This window comes from Lemur catta, chromosome 1, assembly GCF_020740605.2.
Source record: "Lemur catta isolate mLemCat1 chromosome 1, mLemCat1.pri, whole genome shotgun sequence".
NCBI classification, from domain to species: Eukaryota; Metazoa; Chordata; class Mammalia; order Primates; family Lemuridae; genus Lemur; species Lemur catta.
The window spans coordinates 180,009,149-180,026,943 of record NC_059128.1 but is presented as its reverse complement, the minus strand read 5'-3'; the positions used below and the strand labels follow the sequence as shown (position 1 = coordinate 180,026,943).

Genomic DNA, 17,795 nt, shown 5'->3' with positions numbered 1-17,795 from the left:
GAGAATTTAGGCAGATGCCCGTGTAAAGTTCTTAGACTCGTGCCTGGCATGCAGTGGTTGCTCAGTGAATATTTGCTGAATGAATGATCCTCATGTTGATCAGAGGCTCTGACTGATGAATGAAAATGAGAGGGAAACCCTGCTCTACATCCCATTCAGACAATAAATAAAAAGTGAATTTGCCAGAGATCTTCGTCCTTTTATGAGAGTATTTTCCTTTAAGAATTCTCTGCAATGATCTTTTTAATTGTCTTTAATGTGTTGTGGGAAACTAGAAGAAATCCCTGTAAAATGTCACATATGTGATTCTAGAGGGAAAAAATGCTTTCTACTTGTTTAGGTCGTTCCTCCTTCTTCATTTTTAAAAAAAGAAAAGAAAGGAACTCATACAAGCCTGGTGTCAAACCTCGATGTGACTATGTGTCTGGGATTTTGATTCCTAAAAACATCAAGTCATCACAGAAGACACCAGGAACATGCAGAGGACAGTCAGGAAGTCTGAGGAGGAGGAGGTCTAGAAGGATGAGGCCCTGCAATCATTCTGCTCCCCTGGCATTCTCACGAAGGGGAGCAAGAACGGCCAAACCTGTGTCTGTGAAAGAAGCTCCAAGGCAATATAGGGATTCCACATTCTGGGCTTGGTTTTACTAAAATCTTCCTGCCAACTATCCCAAATTCCTGATTCAATTACTCTTAGGGACAGCTATCCTGAAGGGTCTCTCTCACCAGAGAACCTTATTTGGTTCCTAATGGGCAAGGAATAAATGCATTATAGATACTCCAGATAATTTTTAGATTTCAAATTGGTATTTCAATCCCTTTGCAATTCTTGCTCAAGTTTTCCTCACCTTCTAAGTCTGAAAAAGTAATTTCCAAATCACTGTGAAGGCATAATGGAGAAATCATGACCCTGTAGAGCCTTTCAGTCATTTGAAACAGGCCAGGCTAACGGTTTAACCTGAAAGTGGAATGGGTTTCCCATCAGGGTTCCCATAGAGAACAACTGTGTTTTTATAACTTAACACAATGAAGGGAGTTGTCACTAGATGATTCAGCTCATCAGAATCTTAACTCCCTTTCTGGGGAGGAAATCTGAGGCACGGTGTTTGTACTAGGCGCTAGGGTAATGCTTACTCTGACTTCAGTTCTCTCACATCAATGCCAGGCAGACATTATGAACAGGGATGTGGGAAGGAAGGTTCAACCGTCCACCTTGGCCAGAAGCAAGTCTGTAGCCAGTCCAAATCTGTCATGTGTCCAGCTGTCTGTCTCTCTGAAACTCTCCCCCCCACCCTTCACACACACACCTCCCGTCTCAACTCTCCACTGCTGTAAGGCTGTTCTTGGTAAAATTCCCTAGGGCAAAACCAACAGTAACTTGAGTTTTCAGCTCATTTAGTATCAGTGGGAAATTTGTCACGTTGGAGTTTGACAGCCGCAAAAACCAGTCTGACTGAGAGTGGCGAGGCCACGAGGTCTAGGTGGAGTGTTAACTCACCGACTTGGAATGATTACTTGGCGAATGTTCACATTGTCTTTCATTTATGCCTCAGTCTCTCTGCGAGTGCTTAAGTCATAGAAAAGACCAAACAAATGTACAGTGAGAAACTTTTATATTCAGAACTCAACCACAAAAAAACACTCATCTGTCACCAGGGATCGCTGGAAAGTGGTGTCTAAAACTCAGCTCCGAGCCAATGGCCCTCATTTCTCATCCTTGCAGCGTCTTCAACTCCCACCTGATGGGAGCCTCCCTGGGCTGTACTTTAAATGGCATGAAAGCAGGAGAGGAGAGTCCCACCCCTAGCCTTTCCACACAAAAGCAAGCATGTTTTTATATAAGTTCAAAAGGCCAGGTGGAGAAATCCTTTTACAAGTTAGACCAGGGTTAAGGGAATAAAAACTGGCTCTATTATTTTTCTCTTCTACTGAATCTAGGAGATATCCTTTTTTTTGTTTAAACTTTTAATTGTGCACATCTCTTGTTTGTTGACAGTTTCATTTTGCTACAATAAATCCAAGTTTGTTGAACACTAGCCATAACTTTAGTTCTGAGCTGTCCGCGAGACCCATCTTGGTGGAATGTCTCCTTATTTGAAAGACACCAGGTGAACTTTAAAATCATTCATCTAATTAAAGTAGAACTCAAGTGATTTGTATTGAAATTAAGTTATTCAGAAGTGCCAAGGAAGTCCCTGAATCTGGTCAACAGTTTTGCTCAGAGAGGGCACTGAGAAGTAGTAAAAATCAGCCCCGCGTGTAAAGGAAATAGCGTGGGCACCTGAGTCGGGGCGACCTGGGTCGGAGGAAGCCAGGCCTGGTCACTCGCCAGCCTTGTGACTTTGGCCTGCCTACTTAACCTGGACAAACCTCAGTTTCCTCACTGGTAAATAGCTTCAAACGGGGCAGCTGGCAAGTTCAGCTACAACATGGGAGTGACTGGCACGTGTCCACTCCTCACACTATTTAATCATCCCCTCTCCTGCTCCACGCCCCCTTCCCTGAATGCACAGAAACTGGATAAATATTCTCCCCAAAAGCAGCTGGGGTCTGGGGCAGGAAGCCAGCGGGAGAGAACACACCACTTTTCTCAGGGAGGACCTGATCTCCCGCAGATGGAGGGAGGAGTTGGGAGTCGGCTGCCTCTTTTTTCTACCTCACAAAGAGAACCACCTGGTTGACCACGCAAACAGATGAATGCATCAGTTTAAATCTTTTAGGGTTTGTTCTTGTTCATTTTAATTGTTGGCTTTTCTTCTCACCTGAAATGAACCTCTCTGGACCCCAGTAGCCTCACTTATAAAACTAGAAGGTTGGACCACCTACACCAACGGACTCTGACTCTGGCTGTGCACTGCAATCATTCGAGGGACTCGCTTAAAATGCAGATCCCTGGCCCCCCTCAGAGACTCTGCCTCCCTTGGGCTGAATCAGCCTGTGTGGTTTTAGAAAACCATGGGCCATTCTCTCTTGAAAGTCAGATGGTCTTTGAAGCCCCAGCTCTATTATAAAACCCAAAGAAATGATACGCAGACTGGAAAACAAGATTCCTCTTCCCTTCAAGTATTTGTGCACTGGTCATCCCAGGCACGCTGGATGCCCTGAGCTCCCCATCCAACAGGAAGTCAGGCCAGCCCTTCTGAGCAGCCAGCGACATGGAAAGGAGACTCAGACCCACATCCTGAGCTTCAGACCAGGGCAGGTGTCCCAGGAGGTGCCTTTTCTGAAACAGCAGCCGAGGCCTGGGAGAGATGCTGGCTTGATGAGCCGTCCGGCGAGATGGCTGCTGTGAGAACTAAAGATAAAGATGGGAATGCAAGGAGTCAGGGGAGGGGGGAAAAGATTAGCTCTGGTTTAATCTTGGGCCAAAAGCTTATTTTTAACCTGAGAATAAATGAAGCTGCAGCCTAAAATGAGGGGAAAGCCAAGAGGCTGTATGTAAGATGCCTTAACACTGCTCCCTGCCTCTGCCTCCTTACTGTGGTTGTCTGCCCTGACTATAGTCTCCAATAAACGGCAGCTCCTGGCTTCTCTGGCCCCACACTCACCTTCACCTGAGAACGACTCTCCTCCATGTATTCTACATGGTTGCAGAGGCGGCACCCAGCAACCATGCTTACGCAGGCGCCACAGGTGTGGGCCCCTGTCCCAGTCTTGTCCAAGGCCGTTCCCTTCACTGAGAGTCTGGACTTGGGTTGGATCTCTTGAACCGAGAAAAATGTAAATGTCAGAATCATCAGTAATCATATTATTTCATGTGAACTGAAAAGCAGAGAAAACGATTATTGTGCACTAAGAAGGATAAAGTATATGGATAGGAAGAGTTTAAAAATGCGTGATGCAGAGTTAGTAGGATGTTCTGGATTTCCTATAGAGCTTGGTTCTCCTTGTCCCATCATCCCTTCTTCATCCCCACCTCTGGAGTGCATAATCAACGCCCCTTTGGTTAAGGTAGCTGAACTGGCTTGTTACTTACAATCTAAAAGCTCTAACGAGCATGGTTACTACATGTGAATCATCACACTTGTCATGTTCACCTGAGTGAGAAACTAGTGCCTTCCCAACAAGGAAGGGGAAGTACTTGTGGAAAAATGCAACTAACAGGCAGGAGATCTGAGTTCAAATCCTTCTCTAAGAATCCCCAAACCACATAGAATTATAGACTACTGATGCTAGTTCTTAAAGGTAACCCAGTTCCACCGTCAACTGGCTAGATGACTTCGGGAAGAGTTTCTAACCTGTGTGGGCTTAACTATAAAATGGCCATAATGATTCCATGAGGGGGTGGGAGTTGAACCATTCACTCTGTTGAGGCTTCTTTCAACATGCTTATATGGCATTTGACATAAGCAAAAGGAGTTTGCCCTGGAATTATTGTTGAAGCCACATTCTCTATATCAAACAGGAGAGCTAACCGTAAGAAACATATTCTGGCTGCTTATGTAAATAATGGGTAAAACTGAAAATTTTCAAATTTAAATATAATAAGTGTTAATTCTGCCTGACTTTAAAGAAGACATTTTGACTTTGCTTAAAAGCAAATAACCTTATAACTGAACATACTCAACTTTCCTATTCATTTGAACAAAATTTAGCAAATATTTATTGATAGGCAACTGAATACCTGACACTGTCCTAGCTGTGTGCCCTCAAAGAAGAAAATAGAAAGTCCCTGCTCTCTGGGACTTCAGTGGAGTTGAGGGGGCTGAGGAGGATACACACATGTGCACCTGGTCTGGTCAGTGCTGCTATGTGGGTGTGGGGAGTCCAAGGCCAAGACGGAGGTGGGCAGGGGTGTGATGAAAGGCATCATGCAAGAAGTAACGAGCTCAGCCCGGGGAACAAGGCAGGGGTGGGGTGAGCCGGGGCAGGAATGACAGGGCCTTTCTGGCAGTGGAACGGTGGACCCAAAACGTGGTGCTGAGGACCAGGGGCCAGTGCTCTGGATCATGCAGTTCTGTGGGGCAGTCAAAACTGCCCCTTCCAAAGGTATTCATGAATTGACGGTGATTCCAGAAAGGATGAGGGAGGTAGCAGTGAATTTTCACTATAACTGTGGCAACTCTAGCATTTAAAAATTTGTCAAGAAAGATATAAAGGGATCCAACATATATTGGAGTGACGGAATCCCAGAAAAGTAAATATAATGAATCACAGATAAAGTGGAGATATCTTGCCTGAGTGGGCTGGTTAAAACAGCAAGTGACAATAAGTAACACATACTGAGTGACTGCTAAATGCCAGATGCTTCAAGCTTTACACATGCTGACTCACTTCTGCAAATCATAACCCTCTGAGGTGGATTCTACATTACTCTGCCTCAGCCAGGCCTTCTCAGCAAGGTCTCCTCCTCCCACCTATTCCCCTTTCTGCACTTATCATCATGTAGTACACTCTATATTTTACTTATTTATTATTATTTTTAAATTTGTCTCTCTCTTTCCTATAGAATGGATACGCCTTAAGGGCAGGGATTTTATTTGTGTTGTTTTATTTACTGCTGTATCCCCAGCACTTAAAAAAAGTAGTAGGAGCTCCATAAATATCGGTGAATGAATGAATGACAGGAACCGAGGCACAGAATCAAGCAGGCAAACAGTGGCAGGGCCTGGAGCAGTGGTGTGAACTGCTAAGAGGGCTTTGTAGTGAGATCCTGGGCTCACAGAGAGGCATAATAGAATTGACGGTGGAGGGACTGGAGCATCAGCCTGGTTAAAAGAGGCTTAAAAACTAGTTGATTTACTTATTTTTTCATTCAACTATTCAACACTGTTTCCTGAGCGCCTATCATGCACCAGACGTTTCTCCAGGCACAGGAGAGACAATGGTGGATGCAGCAGAAAGGCTTCTGCACTCAGTGGGGAGAGCAGGGGAGATGGCAACAGAAAAGGAGACAAGCGGATACACAGAGTAATGCAGGCGAGGGTAAATTCTGCGATGATAATAGAACAGGGTAACATGACGGAGAGTAACGGGGGGCGGGTGCAGGTAGCATCACTAGGTAGGTCTTCAGAGAAAGCCTCTTTAAGAAGGCGATGCATGCGCAAAATCCACTGCTCAGGACAAGGAAGGAAGACAGGGAAACAGAGGTGGGGTGAAGGCCGGGACAGGGCTGGAGAGCAAACTGAAACCCAGAAGGTGTCTGTGGAGATGGCCCCCAGGACCATGTCTCAGGCAAGGTCCGGTTAGGACCATAGCCCAGTGGTTAAGAAATTGTTCAGAAAAGCACAGCTGGTCTTAAACCAGGAGCCCAAACCAGAAAAGACACTGCTTCTGCAGGGGTTTAGGTGAGCAGCTGAGGGGCAGAAGCAGAGTGTTTAGTGCATTAATGAGAATGGTGGGGGTGGGGTGGGCAAGGGACAGGGACTCAATATTACAAGAGAAATTTGTCAGTTCAAGCCTGCAAGTGCCTTACATGACACTGCACCTTAAAATTGCAGTATGTTCCCCCACAATTTTTATACCCACTCAGGGTCCTGTGAGAGTGGCTTCCGAGAACATCTAATATAGATGATGATACTTCCCGAGGGCTGTGGACCAGGCCAGTGATCCCCAAACTTGAGGGAACAAAAGTCTCATTTAGAGTGTTTGTAAAAATTGCAGATTACTGGGTCCCACCCCTAGAAATTCCCATTCATTGTGTTCAGGGTGGGACCCATTTGTGATGCGAGTGGTCACATCTTGAGAAATGTGGAAGGATCCACTAATGGGCTTCAGGGAGCCTGTGAACCCCCAGAAATGGAATGAAAACTGTGTTTGTTTGCATGTATGTACATTTCTTTTTCTGAAGAGAAGGTCCATATTATTACAAGATTCTCAAAAACCTGCTAAGGACCACGATCTAGTTCTGCCCCTAGTTTTGGACCAGGAAACAGAATCCTGGAGTGTAAACTGACTCGCCCGAATTCACAAAGCTGGAAAACAGCAAGTTGGGGTCTCAGTCCAGAGCTTCTCTTTCCAAGCCCCTCACTCTCTTCTCCTTGCCCTGTTGACTGCAGGGATGAGGAAGAGAAGACAGGATTTAAGCATGTGAGGACGAAGTCATCAAAGGATCACTTCCCCCCATTTTGGCGCCAGGTGAGATAGATCAGCAGAGAGGAGGGTTAGAATGATGTTTCAGCAAAGGACCAAGCCATTCCCTGTATTGCCACTCCAGGCCCTGTCGCCTGTGGAATCCCGTCCCCAAGTGGGACTTACAGTCAGGCAGAGGACACATGTGCCCTGCTGTTGAAAGCATGCTGGTGACAGAGTAAGGCTGTTCTGAGGGCTTGCCTGTCTTCAGAGCAGGTGGGTGGTTGCAGGCTTCCCTACCTGCTTTGTTTTCCACTGATTTATTTCCTCAGGCAATTCCGGATTGTGGCCTCATCCCTGTTAGTACGCTGGGGCCACACTTCCTCTTGGGCCCTCCTCCCAGTCTCATTCCACGTCACTAACCTCAGCTGGCCTCCTCAAATTTGGTATGTGCCCCGTCCTACAGTTTTGGGCCAAATCCTTCAGACTCTAGCCTCAGTCTGAGCCTTTGGATTCATCAGCTTTGGTACTTTCCTTTTCTAAAACCTCCCCACCTTGGCCTTTTTCCTCTTTTGTGTACTCTCTATCCTGTCCTGGTGACAGGATTCTTCTAGTCCTGGCGTTACCTGGCCACCCCGTCCTCCCTACCCCCATTCAGCTGGCTGGCGCAATCTTCTATTCAAGGGATAACTTTATTCAGTGCCCAGCCCTGCCTTCTGAAAGATAACCGTGCTAGAAAGTTAGTCTAATACCCTTCCTCTGCCTTTTCGAGGGGAGTTTGTGAAAGCTCGTCACAGGATCTGGTTGGGTAGACCACCTGTTTACCTCTGTGCCCTGATCATTGGATTCTGACTGTCCTCGTCATTCCAGGTTCTCGAAAACTTGTTTCTCCCCTCTGCTTGCCAAGTACCTTTCTCTTGTTTTTTTTATTTTCTTCCTTACCTTCCTTCCCCCCCTCCCACCCTCCCTTCTTCCCTTCCTTCCTTCCTTCTTCCCTCTTCTCCTCCCTCTCCTCTTCTTTCTCCTCCTCCTCCTTTACCTCCTCCTTTTTTACCTCCTCCTCCTCTTCTTCCTTTTTAAATTTTTGCCCCATGCGTTAGGCCTTTCTTGGCCCTTCCTGCATTGCTTTGCCTGACAGCAATACTCAGGAATAAAAAAGCACCTGAGCCCTTTGTGTTGACTGCTACCAGCTTTGTTGTGGTGCAGGCTTGTTTTGGAGGCAGATGTCCAGGGAAGTTGAACAGTAGGATCCGTCCTGCGGAGTTTGCTGTAGGCAGAGGGAAAAAGCCTGCTCTGTCGTTTTCAGCCTCCTCAAATCCATGAGTAATGCCTCAGACACCTTGTTTTTAACAGACAAGGAAATAAGCTCAGAGCTCAGGGAACTAGCCCCAGGTGGCAAATTAAATCAGTGCAGAGGTAGAAATGAACAGAGCCCTCGGGCTGGAAGCTGTCCAGACAGCTGCCCAGAGGAGGATCGCGGTCTTTCAAAGCCTCAACCAGGGCAGTCACACCGCGGACACTTGGCAGTTACTGGAAAGTCTTTCCTGTCAATTCTTCGCCCTGTGAAAAAGTTGCACAGTGACTGCCTTGTTGAGAATTAATCATTTTCTCTGTTGTCTATGACTGAGGCTCTTTCTTTCTCACGTCCTGCCCCTGGTTTCGCTTGTCCCAAGTATTTCATCTGAAGGGCGGGACATTCCCCCTACCTCCCTCCACCCCAGCTGGAGCCTGCAATCAGGACCAATGAAAGCAAAGTACCTCATCCGCCCAGTGACTAAGAACTCCCGGTATTTAAGAGGTAGCAGGAATGGGCTGGAAAATTGCTTTTGCTTTCTCCACTGACGGGCACACTCTCAACTGACTTGGGGTATCTGAGCTGAAGACAGAGAGAAGGGGGAGAAAACCTCACGGACTCGCTGCCACCACCATGTGCTACGGCAAATGTGCACGATGCATCGGATATTCTCTGGTGGGGCTTGCCGTCCTCTGTATCGTAGCTAATATTTTGCTTTACTTTCCCAATGGGGAAACAAGGTATGCCTCTGAAAACCACCTCAGCTACTTCGTGTGGTTCTTCTCTGGTATCATAGGAGGGGGCTTGCTGGTAAGTCATTCAGAATTATTACAACCTTAAAAAAATTCTCTTCTGTTAACTGGATGTTTTCATTCTGTATTTTCATAGGTTTTCTGTAATTCATATTTCCAAATCAAGTGACTTCTTTGTGCATTCTTTTGAAAGCAGATTATATAAAAATTGAAATAGATATAGCATAGTGTATTAATTTTATTTGATGTTGTTTTACAAAATCTTTCAACTAAAAGTGAACTGCCTTTTTGCTAAATTCTCTTACTTAATATCTTGAAAACAGGTATTAGCTTTTAAATCAGATTTGAGAGACTCTAGAGTTTCTAGTACTGGATCAGGTAGTCATTTAACATTGCCCTAGGGAGCTGGGAGAGGTTGGCTGGTTCTCTGTCTAAATCAACAGTTTTGGATCCAAATTCTCTGCTGTTTATTTCTAGGTATCTGTGACAGGGAAAAATAACGAATTGTGAGTGCATGGCTATTTAGAAAGCTTTCTCCTTTATGTAATGCTGGGGTGTGGTATCTAGGAAAAATCCTACAGTTAGCAGCAGATCAGCAGTGTCTGAAGCTCATAGTGGAATGTGTTATTTTTTCCAAGGTTTGTTTTTAATTGAAGTGAGGGAATTTGCCTGCCAACCTGGGAGCTAAAAGTATTAGCTTCAACCACAGCATGGAAAGAATGTGAACAAACTTGAGTTTGCTACTTTAAAATGCTGGGATTAAGAACTTTAAAGAGAAATTTTATGGAATTGTTAATACTATACAAGATATATTTTCTCAGTCAAGTAAAAGATATCAAAACATTTAAACCTAATGCACTAATTATAGTATGGCAAATCTGCTTCAGATTTAAGCATTACTATCATGTTAACATAATAATTTGTCTTTAACATAGCGTTGTATTTGATTGTTTCTTTTGATCTTGAACTTAAAGTATTTCACACTTACCTTATTTAAGAGCTTTATTGTTAAGATAAAACTATGAATTCATATCTTCAAAGAGACAGTTCATATTTATTATATGTAGCTTTCATCTCTTTCACTTATAAAAAAGTTTCAGTTATTCTATTAAAGACTTGTTGGTATCTTCTACATTCTACAAGGGGGAAAAATCACCCAATTTAAAGGAAGGGTTAGTAGTTCCAAAACAGAGTTTGCATCTGGGACTATGTTATGAACTCTTGCAGAACAAACACATTTATAGGTTATTATTTTACTCCTCCCATACTACATCCTTACCCTAAAGAATGCTTTGACACATTATATAAAAATAAGCAGATAGTACTTAGAGAAGTCTTACTCCTCAGAGTTTGAGATACTCAGTCAACCCACTCCAAGCCAGTCAATACCATCAGAAATAAATTTATTTTATCAAAAGATGCCTAACCCGATCCATGCCAGCCTGGGGAAAGACAGTGATCTTACTTTGCTTGTTTCCTAACCAGATGCTCCTGCCAGCATTTGTGTTTATTGGGCTGGAACAGGACGACTGCTGTGGCTGCTGCGGCCATGAAAACTGTGGCAAGAGATGCGCGGTAGGTCCTCTCGCTCTGGTGGTGAAAATGATTCCTAAGATGTAGCCAAGTGCTCTGTGGCTCATTTCCTGTGTTTCTCCTCTCCCTAGATGCTTTCTTCTGTACTGGCCGCTCTCATCGGAATTGCAGGATCTGGCTACTGTGTCATTGTGGCAGCCCTGGGCTTAGCGGAAGGACCAAGATGTATGGATTACTTTGGGCAGTGGAACTACACCTTTGCCAGCACCAAGGGACAGTACGTAATGGTTCCCTACCTGGCCACACATTCTTATGCACCACGTGTGTAGAGTGGCAACTCTGTCAAACCAAATAGGTGCCCAATTATCCATTCATGCACCCCTATAACCAGTGTTTATTCCTGCTGACTCAGGCATGGTTTGGGCAATAGATGTCCAAAGATGGATGGCCATTCACTGACCTGGACAACTTCTAAGTGCTTTTGAGTAGATTCACTAATTCAGTCCTCATAATAACCCTATGAAGTGACTTCCGCTGTTAATCCTATTTTATAGATGAGGAAATAAAGGCACAGAGAGATGAAGTAACTCATCAAAGGTCACATTGCTAGGAAGTGGCAGTTAGGATTTCAACCCAGGCAGTTGGGCTGCAGAGTTTGTGCTCATGTAGTGTATCTGTTATACCAGAAAGATTGGCTGATTAAATGTAATACATTTTACTATTTTATAAAAAAGTGTTGTAGAATCCTTATATAATAAGAATGGCAACTGTATGAATTTAACCAAAGCCCAAGGCAAATTATACCACACACACACACACACACACACACACACACACACATACACACACACTCTCACACACACACACACACTCATATACAACATAAGAACTAAGTACAATGCTCCCTTTATTTAAAGTTATCAAGTTATATAAGAAAGGTCTTATTCATGACTTTAACATCAGGATAATTGAAGAGGTTCCATTGTTTTATGCTGGTATGTATTTCTCATCAGTTATTGAGAAAAGAACAAAAAATAGGAAAGCTGACAGAAACTGATGTACATGGTAATGAATGAATGACATACTTCTTTGAGCAGGAGTTGATTCTGAGTTTATCTTTTCCCTATTTGGCTTGCTAAAGTTGAATTTTGAAAGGTTTAGTTTTGAGATTCATGACTAAAAATAATATTAATAATGAATTTGAATTTCCTTTATATTACAAGAGTATTTGTCCCCATGAATTGTGTAGCATATAGTGAAGTTACATGAATTCCATGAATATAGCATATTCATAGGATCACGAACGTGAATTAGATAGACCTAGATTCAATCTCAACTCCATGCTTACTCTCTGAGTATACGGGAAAAAGTGAATGTATCTTTCTATATCTCAGTTACTTCACCTATAAAATAAAACTAATGGCAGTTGTCATGAGAATTAATGAGATAATATGCAAAATGTCCCCCACAGAGGCTGATACTTGTGAGCACTGCCGCTGTTAGATGTTAATATTATCTACTAGCTTACAATGAACATAACTCAATGGCAGCCTTTGAAGGAAAATTGGGACTTACACGAGCTTGAAATTTTGGTGTTCAAAATTATTATCAATTGTGATTCATCTTTGTTCAAAACATACTGAATGTACCAGTAGAAAATGGCCATTTGTGTATGTATAAACATACAAAACTACTACATGGACTGACCTTTAGAAAAATTCATGATTTTGCAGCTGGAATACAAGGAGAGGTGGAAGTATCACTAAATGTTTTTGGATAGCTGTTTGATTGTTTGCCCCTCCCATTATCCACTCCAGCTTCTTCGAGAAACATTCCTTTTCTTCTATATCATTTCTCATTTGAGTTTGTCCAAGAATTTCAATATGGAGAATGACTATTAAATAATCATCACAAGCCACTGGTTAGTTAGCCAATTGCCAAGTGGAGCCGAAGAATTTTTTTATATTATGACCTGAAAATACTGATTTTTGTTTCACTGACGTGCAGAAAGACAGGGCCAGAAAAACAGATTTTTTTTTTTGAAACCAACAAATTGAATCTCTGATTGGCTTCAATGAACCATTCCAAAGTTAGGTCTCTAATTTCAAGCTCCTTTGTTCTGCTGTGGCAGGAAAAAGTGATAAGGAAAGTATTATACCAGGCCTCTTTGTGGAATTAAGTCAATCCTTGATTTTCCCACATGATTAAATCCTATTTCATTAAGAATCCAAATACTCTATGATGTAGCAAAGGCTGAAATTCTAGGAGAGTAATCAGAGGTGGACTTTTTCAGACTAGAACATCCAGGTATTTAGAAACTCTCCTGGATCATGTACATATAGTCAGATATGACCTCAGGATGGTTTGCTGACATTTCACAAGGTGGCTTAATGTTATTATTTATCATTCAAAAGCTTTTAAAATGTGTTGAATTTTTTGTTTCACTGACATGCAGAAAGGCAGGACCAGAAAAACAGATTTTTTTTTTTTTTTTTTAAATCAGCAAATGTGCCAGGTATATCTGGTTGCTACCTTCACAGAGCTCAGCCCTGCTAAATAGATACATAAGCAGGTATTCTTCCCGGACTAGTTTGGGTGCCTTTCCTCTCTGGCTTTTTCATACTTTTTTTGTTTGTTTGTTTCTTTTTAATTAGTGATGGGGTCTTGATCTTGCTCAGGCTGGTCTTGAACCCTTGAGCTCAAGCAATCCTCCCGCCTCGGCCTCCCAGAGTGTTAGGATTACAGGCGTGAGCCACCGCACCCAGCCATGACTTTTTCATACTGTGTTTACCCAATTAGTGTACCTGTTGAATTGAGGTTGCCTATTACTTGTATCTTCCCTTAGCAAAAGGCAAAAGATTTTATTCATTTTGAAGAGAAACCAGAGCATATGTCTCTTCTCTTAGAGGCTATACTCTTCCAGAAGAGAGCCCATGCCTGTGCACCACTGCATCCCCGGCTCTGGCTCAGTGTCCTACTCACACTGAGTGCTTAATAATCTTTGTTCAGTGAATGAATACAATGTGCCACATGCTATGATAGATGCCTGGGCACAGCATTATGAAAGTAAAGAGGCATCAAATTAGTTGAATTTAATCCTGTGCTTCATGTTGCAAATTAATTTATTTCTTAAAACCAAAAAATAACTTTGTTCAAAAGGTCTCAGTTGAAAAACTCTAACATATTAAATCGCCAAACTTGGCAGAATTTGGATAATTTTCAAAAAGAACAAATCAAATTTTAATGATCTAAATTAATATTTTAAAGTTCTAAAAAAAGCTAATGTTAGCTAAATCATATTTTGTAAATAAATATTCACTCAGTATTGGTTACAAAGTCTTCTCTTTTACACAGATTACAATTAAGCAATAATAAAATTGGAAAATAGAGTAAAAAAATCCCCTATCATTCCATGACCATAAACATGTGAACTGATCGTTTTGTAGTCCATAAGTGTGATGATTGGGTTTTTACACTGACCTTTGAGATGTGCCTCCCTCAAACCTTGTTACCACCTTGGCATATTATCCATCTGATGTCAACTTAGAAGAAAAAAAAAAAACCATGAATTGCTTTTTTTTCCACATCTGCTCTTAATTCTCATCCATATACATTCATGAATTTTACTTAGCTTTAAATATAACAGAAGTACAGTTTTGTGTTTTTATTTTTGTTTATAAGAATCCATAGCTTTTTAGGAAATAGAAACATCACTACAAGGTGAGGATTTGGAAACATAGAATCCTAGCTTAGGAGCCAAAAGTTATAAGTTATAATTTTATGTTTATCATTACAACAAGATCTGGACCAAATTCCTTCATTTTGTGGAATGATATGCATTGGAAGAATCTTATATACAATATTGAATTAATTCATTTATTTTTTTCTGAATGAAAAACCACCACACAAAAAAGTAGTTTATGAGCTATTACCTTAGGTGTGATCATGTGTCAAAAGTTTCTCTTTTTATCGACAGATATCTTCTGGATACCTCCACATGGTCCCAGTGCATTGAACCCAAGCATATTGTAGAATGGAATGTATCTCTGTTTTCTATCCTCTTGGCTCTTGGTGGAATTGAATTCATCTTGTGTCTCATTCAAGTTATAAACGGAGTACTTGGAGGCATATGTGGCTATTGCTGCTCTCGCCAGCAGGTAAGAATCTGTGTGAAAATGTCCTAGCCTGGCCCTGGTGTAGCAATTACCATAAAGTACCATTGTTTTCATTACAGAGAAAAAGGCAAAACCAAACACACTCAACCTACCAGTATTTAATCTTGTATCATGTTTGTGGCAACACATCTATACCATTCAGTTTTGTTGTCAGTAATAAGCTTCCTTGAGTCTCACAGTCACTGTGCATAGGAACACGCTGCCCCTAGACAGTGCTCCCTTCAGGATCAAACCCACTGCCCCTTTCACTGCTGTGACAGCAGAGACACAAAAGACATGTCCTCTCTTTGCTCTCAAGTTCTCAACTAGTATACGCAAGTAATAATTCATTGCATCAGGCACTGTGCTAAATCCATTTTTCAAATGAGACTGTGGCTCAGAGATTAAGCAATATGTGTAAGATCCCCTGGTCAGGAACAACGGGCTTCAAATCTTGGGTCATTTTATATGAAAGCTCCTGCTTTTAACAACTATGCCATACTCTCTGTTCTGTTGGATTTTCCACAATTCCTTCCTAATAAGGGGTCACAAAAGTGCTGAAGCGGCTAAGTAGGGAGAATCACTAGTGGCCTTTGAATAGCAGCTCATGAAAAGTCTTTCACTGTGAAAGAAAACCAGGAAGTGCTTGTTTCCTTGGGATATGATTTAGGAGAGAAATATGCATTTGTTTGTAGCGGGGAAAGTTCTTATTTCTACGTCCTCCTAAAAGGTATATATTATTGAATTGATGGAAGTTCAGCTTTGGTTCTATTTTGGGGAGTTTATTTTTTGTCTTATTCTGTGAAACAGGATTAGGTAAACCAAAACTTGCTTAACTTATATTTTCCAAACCATTTACTCTTCGTTCTAAGTCTTTTAACTTTCTTTTAAACAGATTAATGAAAACTAGAAGTCCCTTTCTACCATGAAAAACTTTGCTGTAAATAAATTGAAACTTTCTATAATGTTTGAGGGGAAGTTAAAATAAAAATCTAGTTTTCCTTATCAGGCAAGTACAGCAAGATTAATAATTTTTTTGGAATCCTGCCAGATTTCCAAGAAAACAATAGAGTGGGAAACCTTCAATACAGAGTTGTTTTTAGGCAATATGGTTAAGGAGGGGCTGAGAAGAATCCTCTCGGGATTACTATAATGCAATCTATCTTTAGCCTTGAATTTCAGATAAGGCAGAGTTTAAACCAAGTGAGTTCTCACTGGACTTCAGCGCTGGTGCACTTTGGGAACAGGCATACAAAGTCAATAACCAAAATTGCTGAAGTGATTTGGCAGGGAGTGACACTCTCCTCTGAGTTGGGGGAACAAATACACTGGGTTTCCCATCTAGTCACTGTAGGTTTGGCTTTTTCCCAGACACTGCAGGGAAGATCTGTTACCTTTGTTTGTAAGAGAAAAGACACTTTTAAAGGGCAGGGCTTTTAGTGTAGAAGAGTCCATAACTTGGTAGCATTTAATTTGAAAGGTTACTCACATTGAGCCCACACTAGTACAAAACTCCCATGGCATTATCTTTTAAATCCCTAAGATTAAAACCCCACACAAACACACTCAAAGCCAACCCAGCATTCGGTATACTACATTTTCCATGGATCCTTTCTACAGCTTTTACTCAGGGAGGACAATGGATCTGGTTTTGTTTAGGAAACATTTTGTGAACATTGTCTAAGCTCTAAGTGTGGTTGGCTAAAGCCCTGCTGAAGTTGAGATCAGCCTGCTTTATGTTTGCTTAAAACAGAAATTTAAAGGACTGAAATGTCATCATTATTTATTCTGATTATAACCTGTGTATTCCTTTTTTTTTTGCAGCAATATGACTGCTAAGAACCACCCCAAGACAGGACCACAACTTTCCTCTATTTCATTGTAATTTATATATTTTACTTGTATTAATATGTAAAACTTTGTACTAATGTATCATATTCCACATATTCTACTTTTATAAAGGTGTATAAAGACTGGCATCTTCATGTGATGACAGTGTTTGAACTTAGCAAACACACTTTTTTTAAGGAATGAGAAAACAAACCACCTTCTGGAGGTAATTTACAGACTGAACAATGGTCCTCAGCATATCTGAGATAACCTCTGTGATGTTTTGGATACAAATATCATTCCATTTACTGTTGTACATATGTGCATGTGTTTTTTAAATGACAGATGTTTAGCTGCTTTTTTTAAGACGAAGAAGGAGAAAATCTAACAACCTGAAAAGATGTGTTTTTTCACTGTTTATATGATGTTTCCCACTCGTATGCCTACAAATCTCTGATGAGAGAGAGGTCTTCTGAACTGCCTTGTGCTCTCTGAGAGGCAAATACTTTCCCAGCGTGAGAAGAATAGTTGAGAATGTTCCAATCCAAATGAATGAGTTAAAACATACAATGCTGCTAGATGCTTTGAGTACTACCAGATCCTAAATTTTTCTAAAATGTGTAAAGCTTTTTGTTCTTAAAAGTCAACCACTAAGGACTATGTATATAAAGAGAGAAAGGCTAGGATAGTTGAAGAAGAAGAAAGATGGGAAACGGAATAAAGCAGTTGATCAGGGTAGGAGAACCACAAGGAAATACCCCCCAAACTCACTTGTTTATGACAAAATAAAGTAGTTAGCACTATTTTGTTGTGGTTTGGTTTCATTGTGGAAATTTCATTGTTCGAAGTTCTTCCTTTTTTCTTTCTTATTTGTTTTCCCAGTCTGCAGGTTGTGGCGCCCCCATCGCTATGGGCTTCGTGTCTTCTGTTTTCTTTATCCCACTTTCTCTCCCATCATCCTCTCTCTCCTCTTGTACCTTCCTCTGCTATCTGTAAATTGTCAAAGCTGTGCCATCCCTGAGGATCATCACCCCAGTTAGGTAACTTTCCTTTCTGCCAGACGCTCTGGGCACCAGACTCTTGGGGAGGGTGCCAGACATTTTCTCTCTGACTATATAGAGTTAGGTTCTTTCAAGTGACAAGATCCCCTGAGCTGTGGGGAGTTGTCTACAGAAATGTTCTGTGGCTGGGGCAACAGACAAGCAAATTAACAGGGAAGTG

The 17,795-nt window shown here is 41.8% G+C and overlaps 1 protein-coding gene and 1 non-coding gene across 3 annotated transcripts; both read left to right on the top strand.

The window, feature by feature from the left end:
* The first annotated feature begins 8,695 nt into the window (after positions 1 to 8,695).
* On the top strand, positions 8,696 to 17,377 carry TM4SF1 (transmembrane 4 L six family member 1). 2 transcript variants are annotated; one of them, XM_045539446.1, is made up of 5 exons: positions 8,696 to 9,115; positions 10,543 to 10,632; positions 10,722 to 10,867; positions 14,567 to 14,747; positions 16,569 to 17,377. In XM_045539446.1, exons 1-5 carry the CDS (start codon positions 8,939 to 8,941, stop codon positions 16,581 to 16,583), a joined length of 609 nt encoding a protein of 202 aa, XP_045395402.1. In that variant the 5' UTR covers positions 8,696 to 8,938; the 3' UTR covers positions 16,584 to 17,377. The 2 variants fall into 2 exon arrangements, with proteins under 2 accessions (XP_045395402.1, XP_045395403.1); XM_045539447.1 differs by having other exon boundaries at positions 14,567 to 14,767; positions 16,585 to 17,377.
* LOC123630940 lies at positions 14,025 to 14,128 on the top strand. Its single transcript, XR_006732869.1, has one exon. It is a non-coding gene; the product is annotated as a small nucleolar RNA U13 (small nucleolar RNA).
* Positions 17,378 to 17,795: the final 418 nt, after the last annotated feature.

What these genes read in the sequence shown, in the direction of transcription:
- TM4SF1 (XM_045539447.1), top strand. Translation starts at nt 8,939, where the DNA reads ATGTGCTACGGCAAATGTGCACGATGCATCGGATATTCTCTGGTGGGG. An exon ending in ACTGTGGCAAGAGATGCGCG is followed by an intron (nt 10,633 to 10,721) that starts GTAGGTCCTCTC and finishes TCCTCTCCCTAG; the next exon opens with ATGCTTTCTTCTGTACTGGC. An exon ending in TTTGCCAGCACCAAGGGACA is followed by an intron (nt 10,868 to 14,566) that starts GTACGTAATGGT and finishes TTTTATCGACAG; the next exon opens with ATATCTTCTGGATACCTCCA.